Source organism: Glycine soja, chromosome 18, assembly GCF_004193775.1.
Source record: "Glycine soja cultivar W05 chromosome 18, ASM419377v2, whole genome shotgun sequence".
NCBI classification, from domain to species: Eukaryota; Viridiplantae; Streptophyta; class Magnoliopsida; order Fabales; family Fabaceae; genus Glycine; species Glycine soja.
In genome coordinates, this window is record NC_041019.1 from 50,656,553 (window position 1) to 50,675,398 (window position 18,846).

At 28.2% G+C, this 18,846-nt stretch overlaps 1 protein-coding gene across 1 annotated transcript; it reads right to left on the bottom strand.

Annotated features, from left to right (window-relative positions):
* Window positions 1-205: 205 nt before the first annotated feature.
* On the bottom strand, window positions 206-4,152 carry LOC114396511 (MDIS1-interacting receptor like kinase 2-like). Its single transcript, XM_028358525.1, has 2 exons — window positions 1,108-4,152; window positions 206-819 (listed from the first exon to the last, which is right to left on the bottom strand). The coding sequence occupies exons 1-2, from the start codon at window positions 3,998-4,000 to the stop codon at window positions 464-466; spliced, it is 3,249 nt and encodes a 1,082-aa protein (XP_028214326.1). The 5' UTR covers window positions 4,001-4,152; the 3' UTR covers window positions 206-463.
* Window positions 4,153-18,846: the final 14,694 nt, after the last annotated feature.

Sequence of the window (18,846 nt, forward strand, 5' to 3'; positions counted from 1 at the left end):
TTCTCCGCAAATTTATTAGTAGATTTTATTATGGATTTCGGAATTTTTAGTTTGTGTGTGTGTACGCAAATAGAGAGAGATTGACTCACTGAAGTCCGCGTGGAATCTAAAAGCAAAAGATTTCCTAAATCAATTATCTAGTGACCAAAAACTACTAATTAAATTAATCGATAGAATAGTGTTTTTCTTTTTCTTTTGGTACTAATCAAAAAGTCAATCATTCTTACTTTACTTTTATTCAAACCAATAACTTGAACATATGCATGATCAGACTCCACTAAGGATTATTCCCCACATCAGAGTCCCAATCCCACTAACATTTGAACCACAAAACCTAGCTAGCTGCTCAAGTAACTTGTACATGAGGATATATTACAGTGACAATACATACAAGCTTACAGCATAAGATAAAGGATACACGGTTTACAGAGAGAAAAACAAAATATTTCAGTAGTTCAGTGCTTTAGAGGAGTTGTCCAAGTCTAATCATAGGGAACTGGTCTGCTAAAGGTGGTTTCCCCATCATAAGCTTTTTAGACACTTGATCCATGGTTGGGCGAGAACTTGGATTTTCACTTATGCAAGAAAATGCCAAGCTTGCAACCAAAATGACATCCCCAACAATTGAGTTTAGAGGTTGAGGAGGCCTTTGGTCTAGCACATCAATTAGTAACAAATTATAAGTTATTGTTGCTGAAGATGAAGATAACAATGAAGACATGAGATCTCCTGGATGCTTCCCCATGATGATTTCTAGACAAAGAACTCCAAAACTGAATACATCACATTTCTCTGTCACTTCCGTAGTCTGGGCAAGCTCTACAATAAAAGAAAATTTTGAAGTTATACACAAACCGGTGTTTAGCCTTTTGTATAAGCTATGAGTTCACTGACTTGTACTTTCTAAATGGATTTTGTATTGGCACGTCACTTTTTACTTCAATTTTGCATACTAATTCTTGCTTAGGGGTTAGTCTGATTCCTCTACATGTAAACAATGTTTAAGCAAAATTTAAATAAAAAAACCTGGTGTAAATTAATTGCAAAATATGTGATAATTTCTATCTATATTTCTAAGAGGGTAAGAATGAGATGAAGGGTACTAACCTGGAGCTGCGTACCCATAGGTGACTGCAAACGTGGTCCAAGTGTGTGAATCAGGCTTGAGAATCTTAGCTGTCCCAAAATCAGAGACATGGGCTTCATATTGTGAATCCAAAAGAATATTCTTGCTTGATATGTCTCGATGAATAATTGGAGGTGAGCAATCATGATGCATATAGGATAAAGCATTGGCCACACCTTTAACAACATTCACCCTCTTTTCCCAGTCAAATGCAGCTGCTTTTGTGTCATTGCTTAGTATTTGATCCAAGCTACCCCCTTCTAAGAACTTATAAACCAAAAATGAGAACCGTGTATGTTTGCAATATCCACAGAGCTTTATAATGTTACGGTGCCTGATTTCGGTCAAAGCTTGAATTTCATTTTCAAAAGCTTTAAGATTGTGCTGCTCTCCATCTGCTTCCACATGAAGCTTCTTCACCGCATAAACCTGATCTGAAGACAACTCAGCCTTGTAAACACTCCCTTGCCCTCCAACTCCAATGAGGTATTTGTCATTGAAGTTATCGGTAGCTTCAATGATATTTTCAAACATAACTTTTCCATCATGACTCCATATGGAAAACACTTCTTCAGACAGTGCCTTTTCTGATTCTTTAGCACGGGTTGCTTTCTTGCTACCTTTCAAACAAAGAATGTACATTGAAACTCCCACCCCACACAATACTAGTGTAAGAGCACCCAGGATAATAAATAAAACCAATAGAATGCCCTTGTGCCTCTTTTGATTGCGGTTGGTTGGGCAAAGCATCAAGCCAGTGACGTTGCCACACAAGTCCTTGTTATTTTTCAACGACTCAATTGGAGCCTTAAGAAAGGCTTGATTTTTAGGAAGTGGCCCTTCTAACTGGTTGTATGATATGTTCACCGAAGTTAAACCTGACATGCCATCAAAACTGGAGGGAATACTTCCAGAAAGATTATTGCGAGAGAGATTCAACAAGCGCAGTTTCTTCAAGTCTCCAAGTGGTCTTGGTATTGTTCCACTCAACAAATTCCCGCTAAGATCAAGAGATTCAAGAGGCTGAAATTGGTGAAACTCAAAGGGAATGCTTCCATTTATTCTATTATTGCTCAAATTCAAATACCATAACTTGGGTAATTTCACAACTTCTATCGGTATTGTGCCACTCAGCTGATTATCTCCAAGATCCAATTCTTCAAGATTTTGCAGTGATCCAATTTCTGTAGGAATGTTTCCAGAAATATTGTTGTTGCTAATCTTGAGTTGAATTAATGATTTCATATTCCCTAATTCCTTTGGAAGTTTTCCATTCAAGTGGTTAGAAGAAAGGTGAAGGACACCTAGCTTGGTTGCCTCAACAAGTTCTATTGGTATACCACCAGAAATATTATTGTTGGATATCTTCAATGTATTAAGATTGTGGCACTTCCCCCAGTTTGGTGAAATTTGGCCGTATAGCTTGTTGTCGCTCAAATCAATGTAATCCAAATTTGGATATACACCAAAATCTTGTGCTATATCTCCTTCCAATTGGTTGCCATCCAGCCTGATTTTAAGAATACTCGGGCAATTCTTTAGGCTTCTTGGCACTGGACCCGTGAAATGGTTGTGATCAGCATTTAAATAGATTAGATACCCAGCAGAGCAAATTTGAGGTGGTAAATGGCCTGTGAAATCATTCTCAGCTATTAAGAAGGAAAACCAGTTGGTAATGTTATTCAAGCCTTGTGGAATGCTGCCATGAAGTTTGTTGGTGGTCAATTCTAAAACGGTGAGCATTTTCATATTTCCAATTGTGGCAGGAATAGTTCCTGAAAGATTGTTTCCTTGGAGACTAAGGACATCCAAATTGATCAAGTTCCCTATAGAGGGAGGAATTGATCCAGAAAGATTGTTGAGTCCTAAATACAACTCGATGAGATTTGTCAAGTTTCCAATGGTGGAAGGAATGGATCCAGAAAGGTGGTTGCCATCAAGTTGAAGATACTCTAAATTGATCAAGTTTTCTACGGAAGGAGGGATTGATCCAGAAAGTGTATTGTTAAAAAGGTAGAGGTCGGTCAAGTTAGACATGTTCCATAAGGAGGATGGGATTGGCCCAGATAGAAGGGAGTTATTGCAAAGGTAAAGTATATTTAAGTTACTCATGTTACCTATTGTTTCAGGTATAGTACCAGAGATAGAGTTTCTTGACAAATCAATAAATTGAAGATTTGTCAACATTCCAATTTCTTGAGGAATGGAACCGATAAGGTGACTATCCCCAAAGCCTAGATACTCCAACTTGTTCAACTTTCCAATCTCTGGAGGAATGTGGCTAGAAAAATTGTTGCTACCGAAATCTAGATATTCCAAGTTGGACAAGTTTGTTATGGTATTAGGAATAGCTCCACTTAATAGACATATGGAAAGATCAAGCTTATGTAAACTCCTTAGTCTCCCCATTTCTTGAGGGATAGAACCACGGAAATGATTTGTAGAAAGATTCAAAATATTTACTTTGGACATGTTACCAATTTGTGGTGGAATGGTCCCATAAAAGGAGTTGTTGAATATATTTAGGCTGAGGAGGTTAGGGAAAGCGGAGAAGTTGAAGGTTTGAAGTGTACCTTTCAGTTCATAATCTGCAAGAGTTATTCTGGAGACAGAGTTGGATTTATCGCACTGAATTCCTTGCCATTTTTTGCATGGACTAGAACCTTTCCATGTTGACAAGAGATCTTGGCTTGGCTTGTCAAGGCTGTATTTCCACTTTAACAATGCATTTGCTTCACTGTCCGAAGCTGCAGTAACTGTGGTGGCAGCAGAGGCCAAAGAAACCATTTTGGAAAAACAAGCAACTTGGGGTGAAGGGTGTATTAGAAAGACCAAAAGAATCTGCCAGCAGGCTAGAATCTTGATGGATACCATGATACACTTTAGTACAGGATTTTTGGGCTTCAAGAGTACAATCAGAGGCTGCAGATTCTTGCAAGTGAATGGTGTATTGTGGTGAGGACATAAATTGGAGCTAGGACACGCTTTTAAAGGAATAATCAATTGTCACGAATGGGGCACCCTGTGACATGATTACACTTTTCAAAGTCTAGCACCAAGCCAGAAAAGATTTATGAACAAGGTTTCCTAAAAGTAAAGATACCTTATCCAAGGCCCACTTGACTCACTTTAACGTTGTGCTGGGAAAATCTCTCTATATTTATAAATATTAATTCAAGTGAGGGAATTTATGTTATAAAAAGTTGAGAACTGAAAGTTTGTAATAGATGATGTGCGTGATATTTTCCAAGTGAGGTGACTCTTGAAATTGTGAAAAACAATTCATTGGTGTTTAATCAATGGGTTTTTAGGAGTCATTCCTCACACTATAAATAAACATTTTAAAGAAGAAAGTTAAACATCACTGCTTATTAGAGATTACTTCTAGTTTTCAAAAATTAAACATCCATCCTAATTAAAGAAAGTTAAAATTACAAAAATTGTACTAAAATCTATTTTACTTTTTAAATTTGATTATTTAAAATATATTTTATGAAATAATTGAAAACATCTCATATGTCTAGCAACTGTATTATAATTGAGTTTTTTTTTAAAAAAATAAAAGTGAAAAAGGAAGATATACAATGATAATTTGATTTTTCATTGTCCTACTAAATAGTACAGAAAATAAAATTTGTTTCGTTGTCTTTATAAGAAAAAAAGAATAATTAACTGTGATACGGCGTTCCCTCGATTGGATGGGAGCAAAGCTCATGAAAAGATTGTTTGGATTTTAAATGAAAACTATTTCAATAAAAAATAGTAATAAATAATGAGATGAGAATTCATACTCTCCTGTTTCACCAACAAAGCTCCTTTTTCATATTTCAAATTGCTTTGGAGAAAAACATGCACTGCTTTGGAAAAGGGTTGTTGTGTTACTCGTCTGAAGTCAGGTCTAAACGAGACACATATTGGTAAAATAGAAATTAACAAAGAAGACTATAAAGAAAGATCTAATAAAGATAGAACTTTAGATATCGATCCACTCATAACTGTGTGATTTAAAATATTTGTTCTTAAGTTTTTTTCTTTGTGTGTTTTCTTTTCAAAAGGATGAGTAGGAATTAGTTAAATATTTTTAATTATTTCAATTTTGAAGATATGTATACTTCTGGTGAATCTCTGTATCTTGCCAATTCCCGTACCGTGTCTATAGTATTACTAGCTTGGTGATAAACTCGGGCTTTTTGATAAATTCAACAACTATCTGAGTTAATCTCTCCATTGTCAGATCAATCAACAGTTGACATCTAGCTACAGAAATCGTTTTCTCTTCAAAACTGTTTAGAATGAGAGAGAAAAACACAAGTTTTTGTGGGTCTCTCAAACATGAAGAGTTCCACTAACAGAAGAGCATCTAATTCCATACACACGAGATGACTACACTTTTGAAAGTCTTGCACAAAGATAACACATTTATAAACTGAACTTTCCTAAAGACATCTTTTTCCAATGTTTGTAATTTTTTAAGCCCTCCACCTCTCAAACAAATCGTGTTCACGATTGACTTCACTTTAAAGAAAAAAAAATGCAATGCTTTAGAGAAAGGCAATTATTGTGTATATGGATCAAATTCATACGTCCTAATGGATGTTTATTCATTGATTGAGCCTGAAGATAGGAAACACAAAAAGAAAGAAGACACATATATAGGTAGAACGGCTGAAGATTAACTCAATGTATTTTTTTTAACAATTATTCTAATGATTAGTATATCTTTCATTTCTCAAATAGCATAACTTTTATTCATTTTAAGATCTGTTATCTTCCAACATCTCATTCCATACTCATTCTACCATTTAGGAGTGAATATACTCGTAGACAATACTAACTTACAGAACTCATGTTTTAGACGGACCGGATAAGTTTGATTTGTGAAATAAATTAATATTTTTTTGTTAAGGTCCCACAAAAATTCACAAGCCCAAAATGTAATTTAAAATAATTATTTTCATATTTTAAAATTGTAAAAAATATATAAAATTAGAACAAAAAAATATTGATTTCATTTTTAAGCTAAAATTTGTTTTACTAAAATATACTAATATTTTAAACACAACAAATTAATTAAAGAAAATCTTAACATAATAAATTAATAATATTTACACATTGAACGGAAATAGTTAAACAGATACTTTGTGGATAAAATTTATTATGTTTGTGGGCTTAATGAATTGGATTAAAAAACTCATATAACTATGAAGATTAAAAAAAAGATCTGTTAATTTATTATGTTTGTGGGCTTAATGAATTGGATTAAAAAGCTCATATAACTATGAAGATTAAAAAAAAGATCTGTTATTCGCAGTACTACCATTGATACTTACAAGTTAGAATAAAAGATTGAAATATGGATCTCTATGATTTTTAGACAAAAAAGGTAGAATAGAACGATGTTAAGGTTTCGTTGCGGCAGCAATGTGGTTCCATCGTGGCTGCATTGCATATCCTTTGTGGCATTTCATGTGATTGAAATTCACACTGCAATTGCGAGTCGATACAATAGTGGGCACTACTGCAACCGCAATTGCTGTTGCATATCACAATTTAAAACCATGGTTTCCACCAATAATTATTTTATGAAAAATATTAAAAAAACTCTTAAAAACATCTTCAGAACCAAAATTTCGGTTTGAAAGTTAACGCATAGGAAATCGAAATGTGTTAGCACCCTACAATGTTTACCATAAGATGGTTATCCTAATTAATTAAGCAAATTGTTTATAACTTTTAAAATATCTAACCCAAAAATAATTTTAAAAAAACTATGGAAAAGTTTTTTTTTAATGTATATTTGTTTTATGGATAATTCTTTTGTTTGGATGAAGATTAAAATTATTATTATAAAAAATACGAGATTAATTTTTTTTAGCTTGACAGGAGTGGTGTCTTGCTCCTACTATTCCCAAGTGCAATGCACATCAGAGTTACATAATTCTTTTATAGAATTTTTTTAGAAAATATTTGTTTTTTTTTTAAATTTTGTTATTATTTTTTATGCTTATTAAATTTCTGAATTTTTTTGTATGAATTTAACTTGGTTCAATATTGCCAAGAAGTTTCAAAACATCAAGTCGCCGCGACGTATGCCTCAACCTTGGGATTAGGATGTCACATTCAATTAATAATTCCTCTCATAATGATTTTGTAATCATTAATATTATTTTATTAAACTATAGACTAATTATAAAATATTTATATTTTATTATTATTATTGAGGCATAAAATTTTGTTTTTATTGTCATAAAGTTTTAATTTAATTTTTTGTATCAATTTAATTTGGATTTAACAATGCCATTTCAAAGAGAAATTCTAAAACATTAAGTCATCACATCTTGTTTCTAACTCCTCTTTTATTTATTTATTCCAAAATTATCCTCCTCTTCTCATAATGTAATATCTAGAAGTGTTAACTTTTTTGAAAATTACTTTTCGGAATCTAATTTTGTGAGAGGAGTTTGTGAAGCAGACAAAGGGGTGTTTGTGCAGATTGAGGACCCAAACTTTGCGGAGATGAGGGAAACGGAAATGGGACTTTTTTACGGAAGTAGCTAGGTAAAAATAAAAAGTTATTTATGAAAACGGTGCAGTTTGAAAATATGTGTAAGAGACATGGCTGATTTTGATTTTCTATATCCATTATGATTATAATCAATGTAAAAAAACGACTTATTATGAGTACAACCCATGTAAAAAGTCTGGCCAATAATTTTCACACACTTTTGTGTGGAAACTATTTAGGATGGTATTCCTTGAAAGGTTGTTGACAACTTAAGTCATCCCCTACACACTTGAACTCAACAAAGGTTAATTTGTTTAAGAGAGAAATTTTGTCACCAGGAATGTATTTGTGTTGGGTGCCACTCTGACATGGAGATTACTGGGCACATGTTTTTTTTAATGTCATGTTTTCTTCTGTGAAGTATAGATAAAATGTTGTCATATCAAATATGTTTCCAACATAACATATTTAGGCACTTGTTCGATGTTTGTCTGATACTCCTTATAAGGTGTTTAATTTAAAATTTATTTTTTGTTGATTTGAATATTTAAGTTATTAGCTTTATATAACTAATACACTTGAAAAATATAAAAGATTAATTTTAAAAAATAAATATACTATCAATTTAGATATTTTGTTATATGTTATTCATATTTTATTTAATCATAATCATTCTATTTGTGTGTGTATGAGATGTTCCCGTGTTCTATATTTTAAACATGAATCGTGTCGAAGTGAAGAGGTCTTCCATGAGGTGATAGCAAAATGCGTAAAGCTAGGCTGCATTTACATGACAGTGCATGTAAGTGTTGGACGTATATTGACTGGTAGTGTTGGGGGCGGTGTGGGGATAGGTCTATGGTTATATATGAAATAGAGAATGCTTTATTCTGTTTCATGAGTCTGTTGAACCAGAATGATATGGTTTGAGTTGCAGTTTGGGGAAGTGGAAGTTAGTAGGTCTGTTTTAGCATTTTGAATTTTGATAGTTAATAGTACCATATATTGCTTGTCACTAGCTAGCTTATTACTCTGCTAAAAAATATGTCAAGAACCAACCAACCAACTGAAGCTACTATATATATATAGGCTAACACTTCCAACCTTTAAAAAATTGAACCTACATTAGATATCTTCATAATCTGATGTAAGCTGCTAATCCTCATGTTCCATTTGAATATATATTAACATGCACTAGTTTTATTTAAAAGAGAAAAAGCTAGATAAATTAACCTAATTCAAAAGATGAGTTCGTTTCCTTGGTTTGATGCTTCTCATTTATTTCCTTTTCTCTATTATCTTCTCTCCTTACTTTGAAACATCTTTTTCTTTCTAACAGAAGGTGTTTTTACCACTAAATCTTTTGCCTCCTTCAAACCTAAATCAGTTATACACTCAATCACTCCCCTTCCTCATCCTATTCAACAACTCTTTTTGTCTGCTCCACAAAATTGGCTTCCGGAAATGTTAACAGTACTTGGACAACATGCTTGGGCTGAGGGAGAGTGTTGTTCGGACAGGGTATTAACCAAAAGAGTTGGAATGTAAGAATAGTCTTTTTTCTTAATTATCCACCTGTAGGTTGTATGAACTTTGCGGGGTTTTATTTCTCTGTAAGACATAGGCCTCCCTTGTATATATAATTATATACATAGAGACGAAGGAATGATTAAGTTATTTCGATCAAGTAATTTTAAATTTATTATTATCATTGATTTTTTTAAAATCTAATAATTATAATGAGTCACTAATTTCAATCATTAAATCTCAAAAAAAAATCTTTTAAATAAAATCACTCTTAAAGTATCTTTATACATCCTCATATATACCGAACCTAGATAAAAATTCAATATATATTAAAAGTCCGATCTAATTAAAAATTTATTGAATAATAAAACTTAAATTTTAATGAGTGTTTATATATATATATATATATATATATATATATATATATATATATATATTACATCATTATTAATATGATAAATTTATTAATTTTTATGATGATTATCTTAAAATTCATATATACTTACCAATATTTTTCATTGTTTGATAATATTTTTTTTTTTACATCTCATAATTTTATAGACAATTTTATTAGTACACACGCAAACACATTGGCTTTACAATATATACATTATTTTATAGATAATTTTATGTTAGTATTATTATGTAAGTTTTATTTTCAATAATATCAACTCTTATACTAATTTAATAGCAATGTTTATACATTATATATCTTTTATCAATAAAGCAAATAAGTTATATTATTTAGTCTTCAATGATGTTTTTCCGCCCAAAATTGCACCACAAATCCTAAAGACCTTTCTGTTAAACAGCAACAGATGAACATTAACTTTGGCAGCCCTCATTAAGAATTCATTCATTCTGGATTATGTTGTTCACCAATATTGATAACAATTCTTATTAAACACTCGAGATCATTCAACTCCACATTCCTTCCCCGTGAACCAATTCATTTCTCGGTATGCAGACATTGAATAGTTGGGAGTGCATACAGGTAGATTCATGATCATTTATTTTTCTCTCCACATTAAAAAAATAAAAATTACATCATGTCTTCATGTTTCTTCTTCTTTCATATTCTCACTCTGTTAATTAGCTCAACCTGAAGGTTCATCTCACCAGCAGTACGCTTCGCTTAAAATCAGATGACCCTTGACTTCTACCATCTTCAAAAAACTGTCGCCCCTTCTTTTTCATACAAAAAGAAACGGTTCAAAAACTTCTTCGTGAGTCTGTGCAACCCTTCATTAAAATTCAATGTACGGTGAGATTGCGACCCTTCTTCAATTTGATGGAAAACCGATTGTGATTTCATCTCTGGCTATTACAGTATTACCAACTAAACTTTTCATTAAAATCCGATTCAGGGATATCCGATTTAAGGTCCTTTTCGCTCTCATTATTCACAAGTTTCTTCCATTTTTACTTATGGAATATTTTTCGATAAAATTTACGGGAAAATAAAAAACCCTTGGATGAAAATGAAGGAATGCCTACACTACCTAGATTGAATCAGATACAACTTGAAAGATTTTCTAGGTTCATTGATCAGGACTTACTAGAGGAGCTTTTTAAGTTTTCAAGAAATGAAGATATTCATCAAGAAATTGAATTTTAATTATATGTAAAAACATATTAATTATTAAAATTCCCGAAGGAAATTATTTTATCTACTAATAGCGAACAAATTGGCGTATTACCCAATCATGCAGCTATTGTCACCGCTGTGGATATAAGTACTTTGAGAATACATCTTAAATTTGTCGTTTTTTCAAAATTATACTAAATCTCTTTGAGGTAAATAGTCTTTTGGGTGAAATTCAAAAAGTGTGATTCTTACTGATTTTGTGGGGAAAAAATATGTGTAACCTATTCTTTTTATCTTTTCACTCTCCCTTTATGTGAATAAAATTTCTCCTTTCATTTCTAACAGTTCTGTTATTTACTCCTGAAAAGGTATGGCATTGATTGTTTTTGTGATTTTTCTAATTAAAATTTTAGATACGAAATGTATGTTTATGGTTTTGATACTCTGTTCAAAAAAGTTTGTTGTATCTCTCTTGTTATTTTATCTTATTAAAATTTGTCCTTTCATTTGTATCAGTGCTGGCATTTGGTCCTAAAAAAGGTATGGTTTTCATATTTTTTTATATATAAAAAAACTTTGTTTTTCAAAGATAATTCACTTAAAAGAGTTAAAGGTGTGGTTTTGATTCTATGTTCTAAACTGTACTGGCAGTTCAATCATCTAACAATGATGTTAACTTAAAAATAAGCTATGTATCTGATGTTTAATTTGGATTTTTATGACGAGTCTTCCAACAGATCATTTGCTGGTACTAATCAACGATTTTAAAGTTTTTACTCAAACTTCGGTTACTGTTTATTTTATGTAGAGTTTTGCTTTTGTATTCTTGCAGCTACATTGGAAATGCTCCCTTCATGGCTAATGAGATTCCTGTAAATATAAAAATCCTGTAATTACATTGCAAATGTTTCCTTCAGCAACATCTGCAACATTGGCAGCCTGCTATAGCCGTTGAGGGTACAAGTCAAAGAAATCCCAAACATATACTAAGAATGGTAATGTTACTCACTATTCATGATGAATATTGTACTGATATTGCCATGTGTTTTGATGATTTTTGTTTTCCTATTCTTTTAAGCACCTGATGTAATATTTGTAGAAGTTCAACGCTCAACTTTTTTTGGGTTTAATATTTATCTGAAGAGCAATTTCCCTGTGGGTTTTATGCATGTTTTTTTATTTCTTTCATTTCAGTATTTAATATTCTATTCAATAAATTTCATAATTGAAATATGTAATATAGAATGAGATTTTTTTAATAGTAAAAAATGAGTGATTAATTGTTTTGACTAATTTTAGGTTAACATCGTTGATACTAAAAATGTTAAAAATTTCTTTGCATCAAATCTCTTTTATAATTTTTAAATTAATGAAATCACTGATAACATTAATTTTAGTGTATATTGAATTATGAATTAATTATAAAATTATGTCTTCAAATTAGAAGTTGTTTTTTTTCCGTTCCTAAAGTGCACAAAACATTTTTTTAGTCCTTTTACACGTATGAATCAAAAAGAGAACAAGAGATTTCTTATTAGGGAAAATTTAAGGAAATAAGAGATTCATTTGAATTTGATTTCTATTTTATATTTTAATAAAGTATGACCTTCTGGCAGTTTAAAATTATCAAAATTAAATCAATAAAAATAATTAAAGCAATTTTTGAAACAGTTAATGGTTTTTTGTAATTTTCAACCGTAAAAAAATATACTTTAAAATATAAAATAAAATGTCAAATTAACACAGTAAAAAATTATCATAAATTATAAATTTCTTTGTAAATTCCTGAAACTAAAAAAATAACAATTTGAACTTCTAAAAAGAAAATGATTCAAATTTAAACGACTAAAAATATATTTAATGCTATAAATTATTAAAAAAAACATGTGCATCACATAAATAATCCAACTAATTTTACTAAATGTCTAAAACATGTAAGTAGAAAATTATAGTATTATGAAAATTAATACATATGATTTACACATTATAATATTAATCATTTGGTCCTCTTTTTTGTCAAGCTCTACCACTATTGCTACTTCCTAGCACTCTTTTTTTTTTCTCTTGTTTTCTTTGTAGTGTCCAAACTTTTAGCTAATTCCATATTTTATCCCTAAATGGTTTATCTGTCATGGAGAGAGGAAAGATCTGAATAAAAAATTTAAGATGATAATGATACATAAATATTTACTTATTTTAAACATCTCATTAACACCTTATATTTTTTTTTCATCTCTTTTTTATACCATCATAAATTTTATAATATATATATTTTTTTCTCTTTAGATGTCTTGTAGCGATAGAGTATTTATGAAACATTTTTGTTTAAAGATTATGCATTGCTAGGACCACCGCTTCATTTAACAATTGGAACATGTATTTTCCACTTTCCAGCGCAAATAGGAATCAATCGTTGTCGGTGCACTGACCTAATACAGTTTTTTTTTCTTCCTTTACTAGAATAAGTATGGACTATGACCAAAAACACACGTGTAGAAAAATAAAAATAAAAATTATTCCTTATATTACTCAGTCATGCGTGCCTACCATCCACTTTTAGGAATTTCACAATAATAATCTCTTTTTATTCATTAAATAAAAATATCAAATGAAAAAGTAACCAAAAAAAAGTTGGAGTATTTGATTCTTTATTTATTACAAGGTGTATAACTTAAGACTAAAGGAAATACTTTAAAAAGTAAAAATATAATTATGTAAAGAAAAAACAGAAGAATATTTTTCTTTCCAAAAGGTTTATTAATCACTTTAGAATCTCATAGTAGTGATTAAAGTGCTTATCTGCGTAATGATGAACTGATTCTTTTGAGGAACAATTAATGAAACTCCCCAAATTCCCCTACGGTTATTATTAACGAGTGCATATCCTCTAGTGTTGAAATGAGGTAATCATGTTAAAGTAATAAATTATTTGTCAAGACTTGTACAATAGACTTAATCATACTAAATTTATTATAATATCCAGTAATTATTTTATTTCATTTATTTTTATTTTTTACTTTAAAATATCAATTTTTTTATCATAATGAAACAACGTATAGGCAGGGATGGAACTAAAAGTTTTGGTTAGGGGAACAAAAATTTAACACCTTTATTAAGAATAATTAATATTTAAAATTAACTATTTTATATGCATTAATTTATCTCTCAAATTAAAAAAATATTAAAACTTAACATACATATGCCATTAATCGGACTGAAACTAATTCTGAATCTCTTAAACAAGGTTTTATGTTGGAATTTAGAAGAGAAAAATTAATTATTATAATTAATATAAGCAATTAAAGAAATTATAGCAATCAACATATGTTTTTGCATCTAATGTATAAAATTATTGTTCTGAATAAAATTTACAAAATTAAATAAAAGAAAAAAGAATACTGGTGCATTTTTAAACTGTTGAACTATATTGCCTTTGAGGATAAAAAAAGTATTACGATATTTGAAAGAAGATAATTTAAGGAAAGGGAAGGACAGGAAGAAAGAAAATAATGCAATACGTACTTGAAAATACTGGTGTCATATATAACATATACTTCTAAAATACAACTAATATATTTTTAATTGATAAAATTTATTATTTTATGTGCGTTAGTGAGACAATTATAAATAATATTTATAAAAAAAAACAAGGGTCCTAGGAGAGTATAGTATTAATTAACGAATATAATTAATGTGGTAAAACTATATATTTACTCTGAAAATAATAGAATTCAAATTCAGAATTATTATTTTAAAAGTATTCCATATATAAAAATTGGGAGATTAACATATTGATAGCTTAATAGGCAATAGTCTCTTGTTCTTTGGTGGTGAGGTACTAAAAAAATATACTTTAACCAGTAACATAGTCTACTAATATAAAAGGATAAGAGCAATAGATATTATTAAAATAATGTAAAGGAAGTAAGAAACTAATGTTAGTTGGGGGGGGCCACTGCCCTTGTAGATCATAACCTGCTTCTGTCCCTGCGTATCGCTTAAACGAGAACCTGCTAACAATCAGAGCTTTTGGCGGATCGGTTTTGATTTATTTCGGTTTGATTTTTCCAATTTTTTTAAACTTAACATTATTTGATTCAATTTCAACTAATGAATTATTTATTTAAATTTGACTTTTTTTTAAAAAATTATTATTTTATATCATGATTTATTTAAATATTTAATATAATTAATACAATATTATCAAATATATGAAAATAATAAATTGATTCATTTAATACTATTAACATAATATTCTAAAATAATTTAATACAAATTAAAATAATATTATTTGATGAGATTTATTATAATAATTTAAATTATAATTATATTTTACAAACTAATTTTTTACAATAAAATTTGCTACCACTCAATTTACATAACTAAGTTTATAACAATAAATAAATAAAATATAATAAATTAATATTATAAGTATGATAGAAAAAATAAATATAAAAAAAATGTGTGAAACAAATAACAAAAAGATTAAGAAGTATTTATTTTAGAGTCTCTATACTTAAAATTCTAATATTAATAAATTAAATCAAACAATTTTAAAATTTTTGATAAAATTTAATTTAGTTTTAATCAAATATTTATAAATTTAAACCTATGAGTCAACTTATAGATCAACTCAGTTAGATTCATTTTACAATATAAATGTATTTTTTTAAGACAGAATAGTTTTAGTACTTTCCAATATATTGTATTATTCTAGTTTAGAGGATCCGTACTCATTATTAATAGTTACTAAATGTTAATTAATGCTCTTAAAAAGTACTAGTTAGAAAACTTAAAGTAGTAAGATTAATTTTTATAGTTAAAAACTTAAATTAAAAATATTTTATTAACTTGTATAAAATTTCGTTGTTCATAATATAATATAGTTTCTTGTAATTTTTACACAAATTTTTTTTAGTTCTTTAATAACAAGTGTTAGCCAGAACCTTGTTAATATTATTTTTTCTAGAAGCAACCCTCTAATACGGGATCTCTTAAAAAAAACTCATTACGTTTATTAAACTTTACACTCACTAGTCACTATATAATTTATATAATTAGTGGAATAAAATGATAATCTATACTTGTAAGCGTATTAAATTAATATTATAATTTTTAATATATTCTTTATTTTATAAAAATATATTAATATATTTAAATAGAAAATTATGAATATTATTATATATAATTTATATATTCACACATGTATTATATTATTTTAATTTATATAAATGTGTGTTTTAAAAATATTCTCTTTATAACACATTCACATTTTTATATGAGTTATATATAATTTTAATAAGAGATATTAAAAATTAAAAATATTTTTAAATTGTAATTTGTAATTATTACTTTTTAATTTAAAAAAATGCTTCCAAAAAGAAAAGAAAATAAACTAACTTTAATTTATATAAACCATAATAAAGAGATGCAAATTGAGTTTCACCGTACATGTTAGTTCATTTTTATCGTTTAAGTATATGTTTTGTTGAATTTTTGTCTTATATTTTTAGTAATTGTTTTCTATACATATCATTTTAAAATATATAACTAATTGAAAGATTTAATTGTATTGTGTAATATTTAGATCAGAATATAATATTTAATTATATAAATAATGTTTAAATTTTCTTTTCCTAATTACTGATAATTTGATAAAACAAAAGAAGAAGAAAAACAAGATAGTGATGCATAATATGAGACTTGAAAAATAAAATCTCTATAATATTGTTTTTATTTTAGATTATTTTATTGAAATTTGATCAAATATATAATTAATTCTGATATATAAAGGTAGATTAACCTATAATTTATATTTTCCTAATTGTATAATTGATTACTTATTTTACATAAATATTACAGTAACAATGTGGTATTTTAAATATTAATCAATTTGACTTTTAGTATAAATTTGAATATTTTTAATACCAAATCATGTGAAAGTATGCATCATCTACAATTTAATACAATCAAGGTATCAAGACTTACATACTTTAAAAAAAATATATAATTTTTTAAGAGAAAAAAGCATAATTATTTTATTTCAACCACCGTAATTAGGCCATTTGATTTTCCAATTGGCAGGCTATAATACTAACAATAGTTTTGAGACTTAATTATACTTAAAATCTTCATTAATTCCTCCCTAAAATTGTATTCTATCAGGATCAAACACATGTCCTCCCTCACAAACTGAGTGTGTGTTAACAACTAAATAGCATAATTAATCCAACATTGATTGATTAAATAGTTAGCCAATTAAATACTAATTTAATAATTACATAATCAATTAATTATTACCTAAATATAAAATCAATAATTAATGGACGTCAAATATAATATATGAAAAAAAGAAAATTAATACATATAAAAATTATAAAATTTATGCAATCAATAATTAAATAACTTATAATTTATATTCATTTATTTATGATAACAAAAATTATATTTAATTTAAATTAAATTCTTTTGTTACGGTAAATTTTAATTTGTGATGAGGTATGTCATTAATGTACACATGGTCCTAACTACTATACCTATGAATCAATGAATGCACAATTATAAAATGCTTATACAACCAACAAAGTTTGATATAAGGGATAATAATATGTGTTTTTTAATTAAGTAATTAATCTTGATTAGGTATTAAGTATGAATACATTATGTTGAAAGAAAAAACTTCGTACCAATATCATGATTAAAAAAAAAATACTTACACACTGATTTTTTTAATCTTTTTTTTTCAACTAACAGTAACTGAGAGATTTATAAAATTTTCAGCTAACTTGTACTAAGATTTGTGTAAATTTATTTATATTACATGTTAGTGGATAACAATAGGTTGTTCTGAGTAGTATTAGAACTGGTCCCTTAAGAAATGTCTAATTTTGATATTTCTAAAGCAGTAAGCGAAAGAAGAGGTTAGAACTAGTTCCACCGGCTAAAGGTACATGGACTCTTCAGAAGGCTCAGGTTTAGCAACAGAATTTGAATCAGTAGCTTTAGACCAATTCAACAAGATTCGAAGATGCTCTAGGTAGAGGTTAGAAGAGACTGAGCAAGTAAAGAGAAATTGTCCGGGCCAAGAAAGCAAGCCGGGAAAGAGGAAATTAAAGCAATTCCCTTCTTTCAGTAAAGAAATTCTTTGAACTTCTCTTGAACTGCAATTCTGCTTTTCACTTAGTAAAATTTATCCTGCCTTCATGCCTTTGCTTTGAAAGTCTTTCTGTTCCTGATTTAACTCCTTCATGTCATTGATTGATGACTAGTTAGATTTTTTTTACGGAAATTAATCATCAATAAAATTGGTGGATACTCTATACCAATAATATGATAAAAAAAATATGTTAATTAATAGATATATACTTATAGATTTTAGAGAGTTTCTTTGTTCCCAATAATTTGGGGGCTTTTGATAGTGTTAATTTTTTAACCTATTAGATTATATATCATCTCATTATTTTTTTTATATTAGTCCATGATTATTTTTAAAAAAAATTAAAATTATAATTTTTTTAAATTAAAAAATATGATTAAAGATAACTTTAGAAGTGTGAATCCTAATTTTTTTTAGTTACTTTCCAACACTTTTTTTTTTTTTATAAAATCTATGCTTAAGAAACAATAATAAGAAATTTTTAAGCCCTAAATTCCAAAATATTTTTTTTTATAAAAAGTGTTGAAAGTAACTAAAAATATTTTAGGGTTTAGTGTTCTAAAGTTATCTTTGATCATATGTTTTAATTTAAGAAATTGTAATTTTAAAATTTTAAAAAATAATAATTAAGAAATAATTTGAAAATTAAAAAAATCAATGAGAAGATAACATATAATTTAATTGGTAAAAAAACTAACAATATCAAAACCCTTAAAATTATCGGGGCACCATACAAACTCTCTAGATTTTAATGTATTATAACTTTTTTAACTCAAATTTATTTTTATAGATTTCTGTCAACTTTGTTTAGTTACTTCAAATTCATTTTTTATGCCAAAATCATTTTTTTATTTTTAAAATCATAAAAACAAATAATTATATTAATTTGACTAATTATAATTAAAATAAGTGTCACGAACATTTTAAATAAATAACGAAATGTT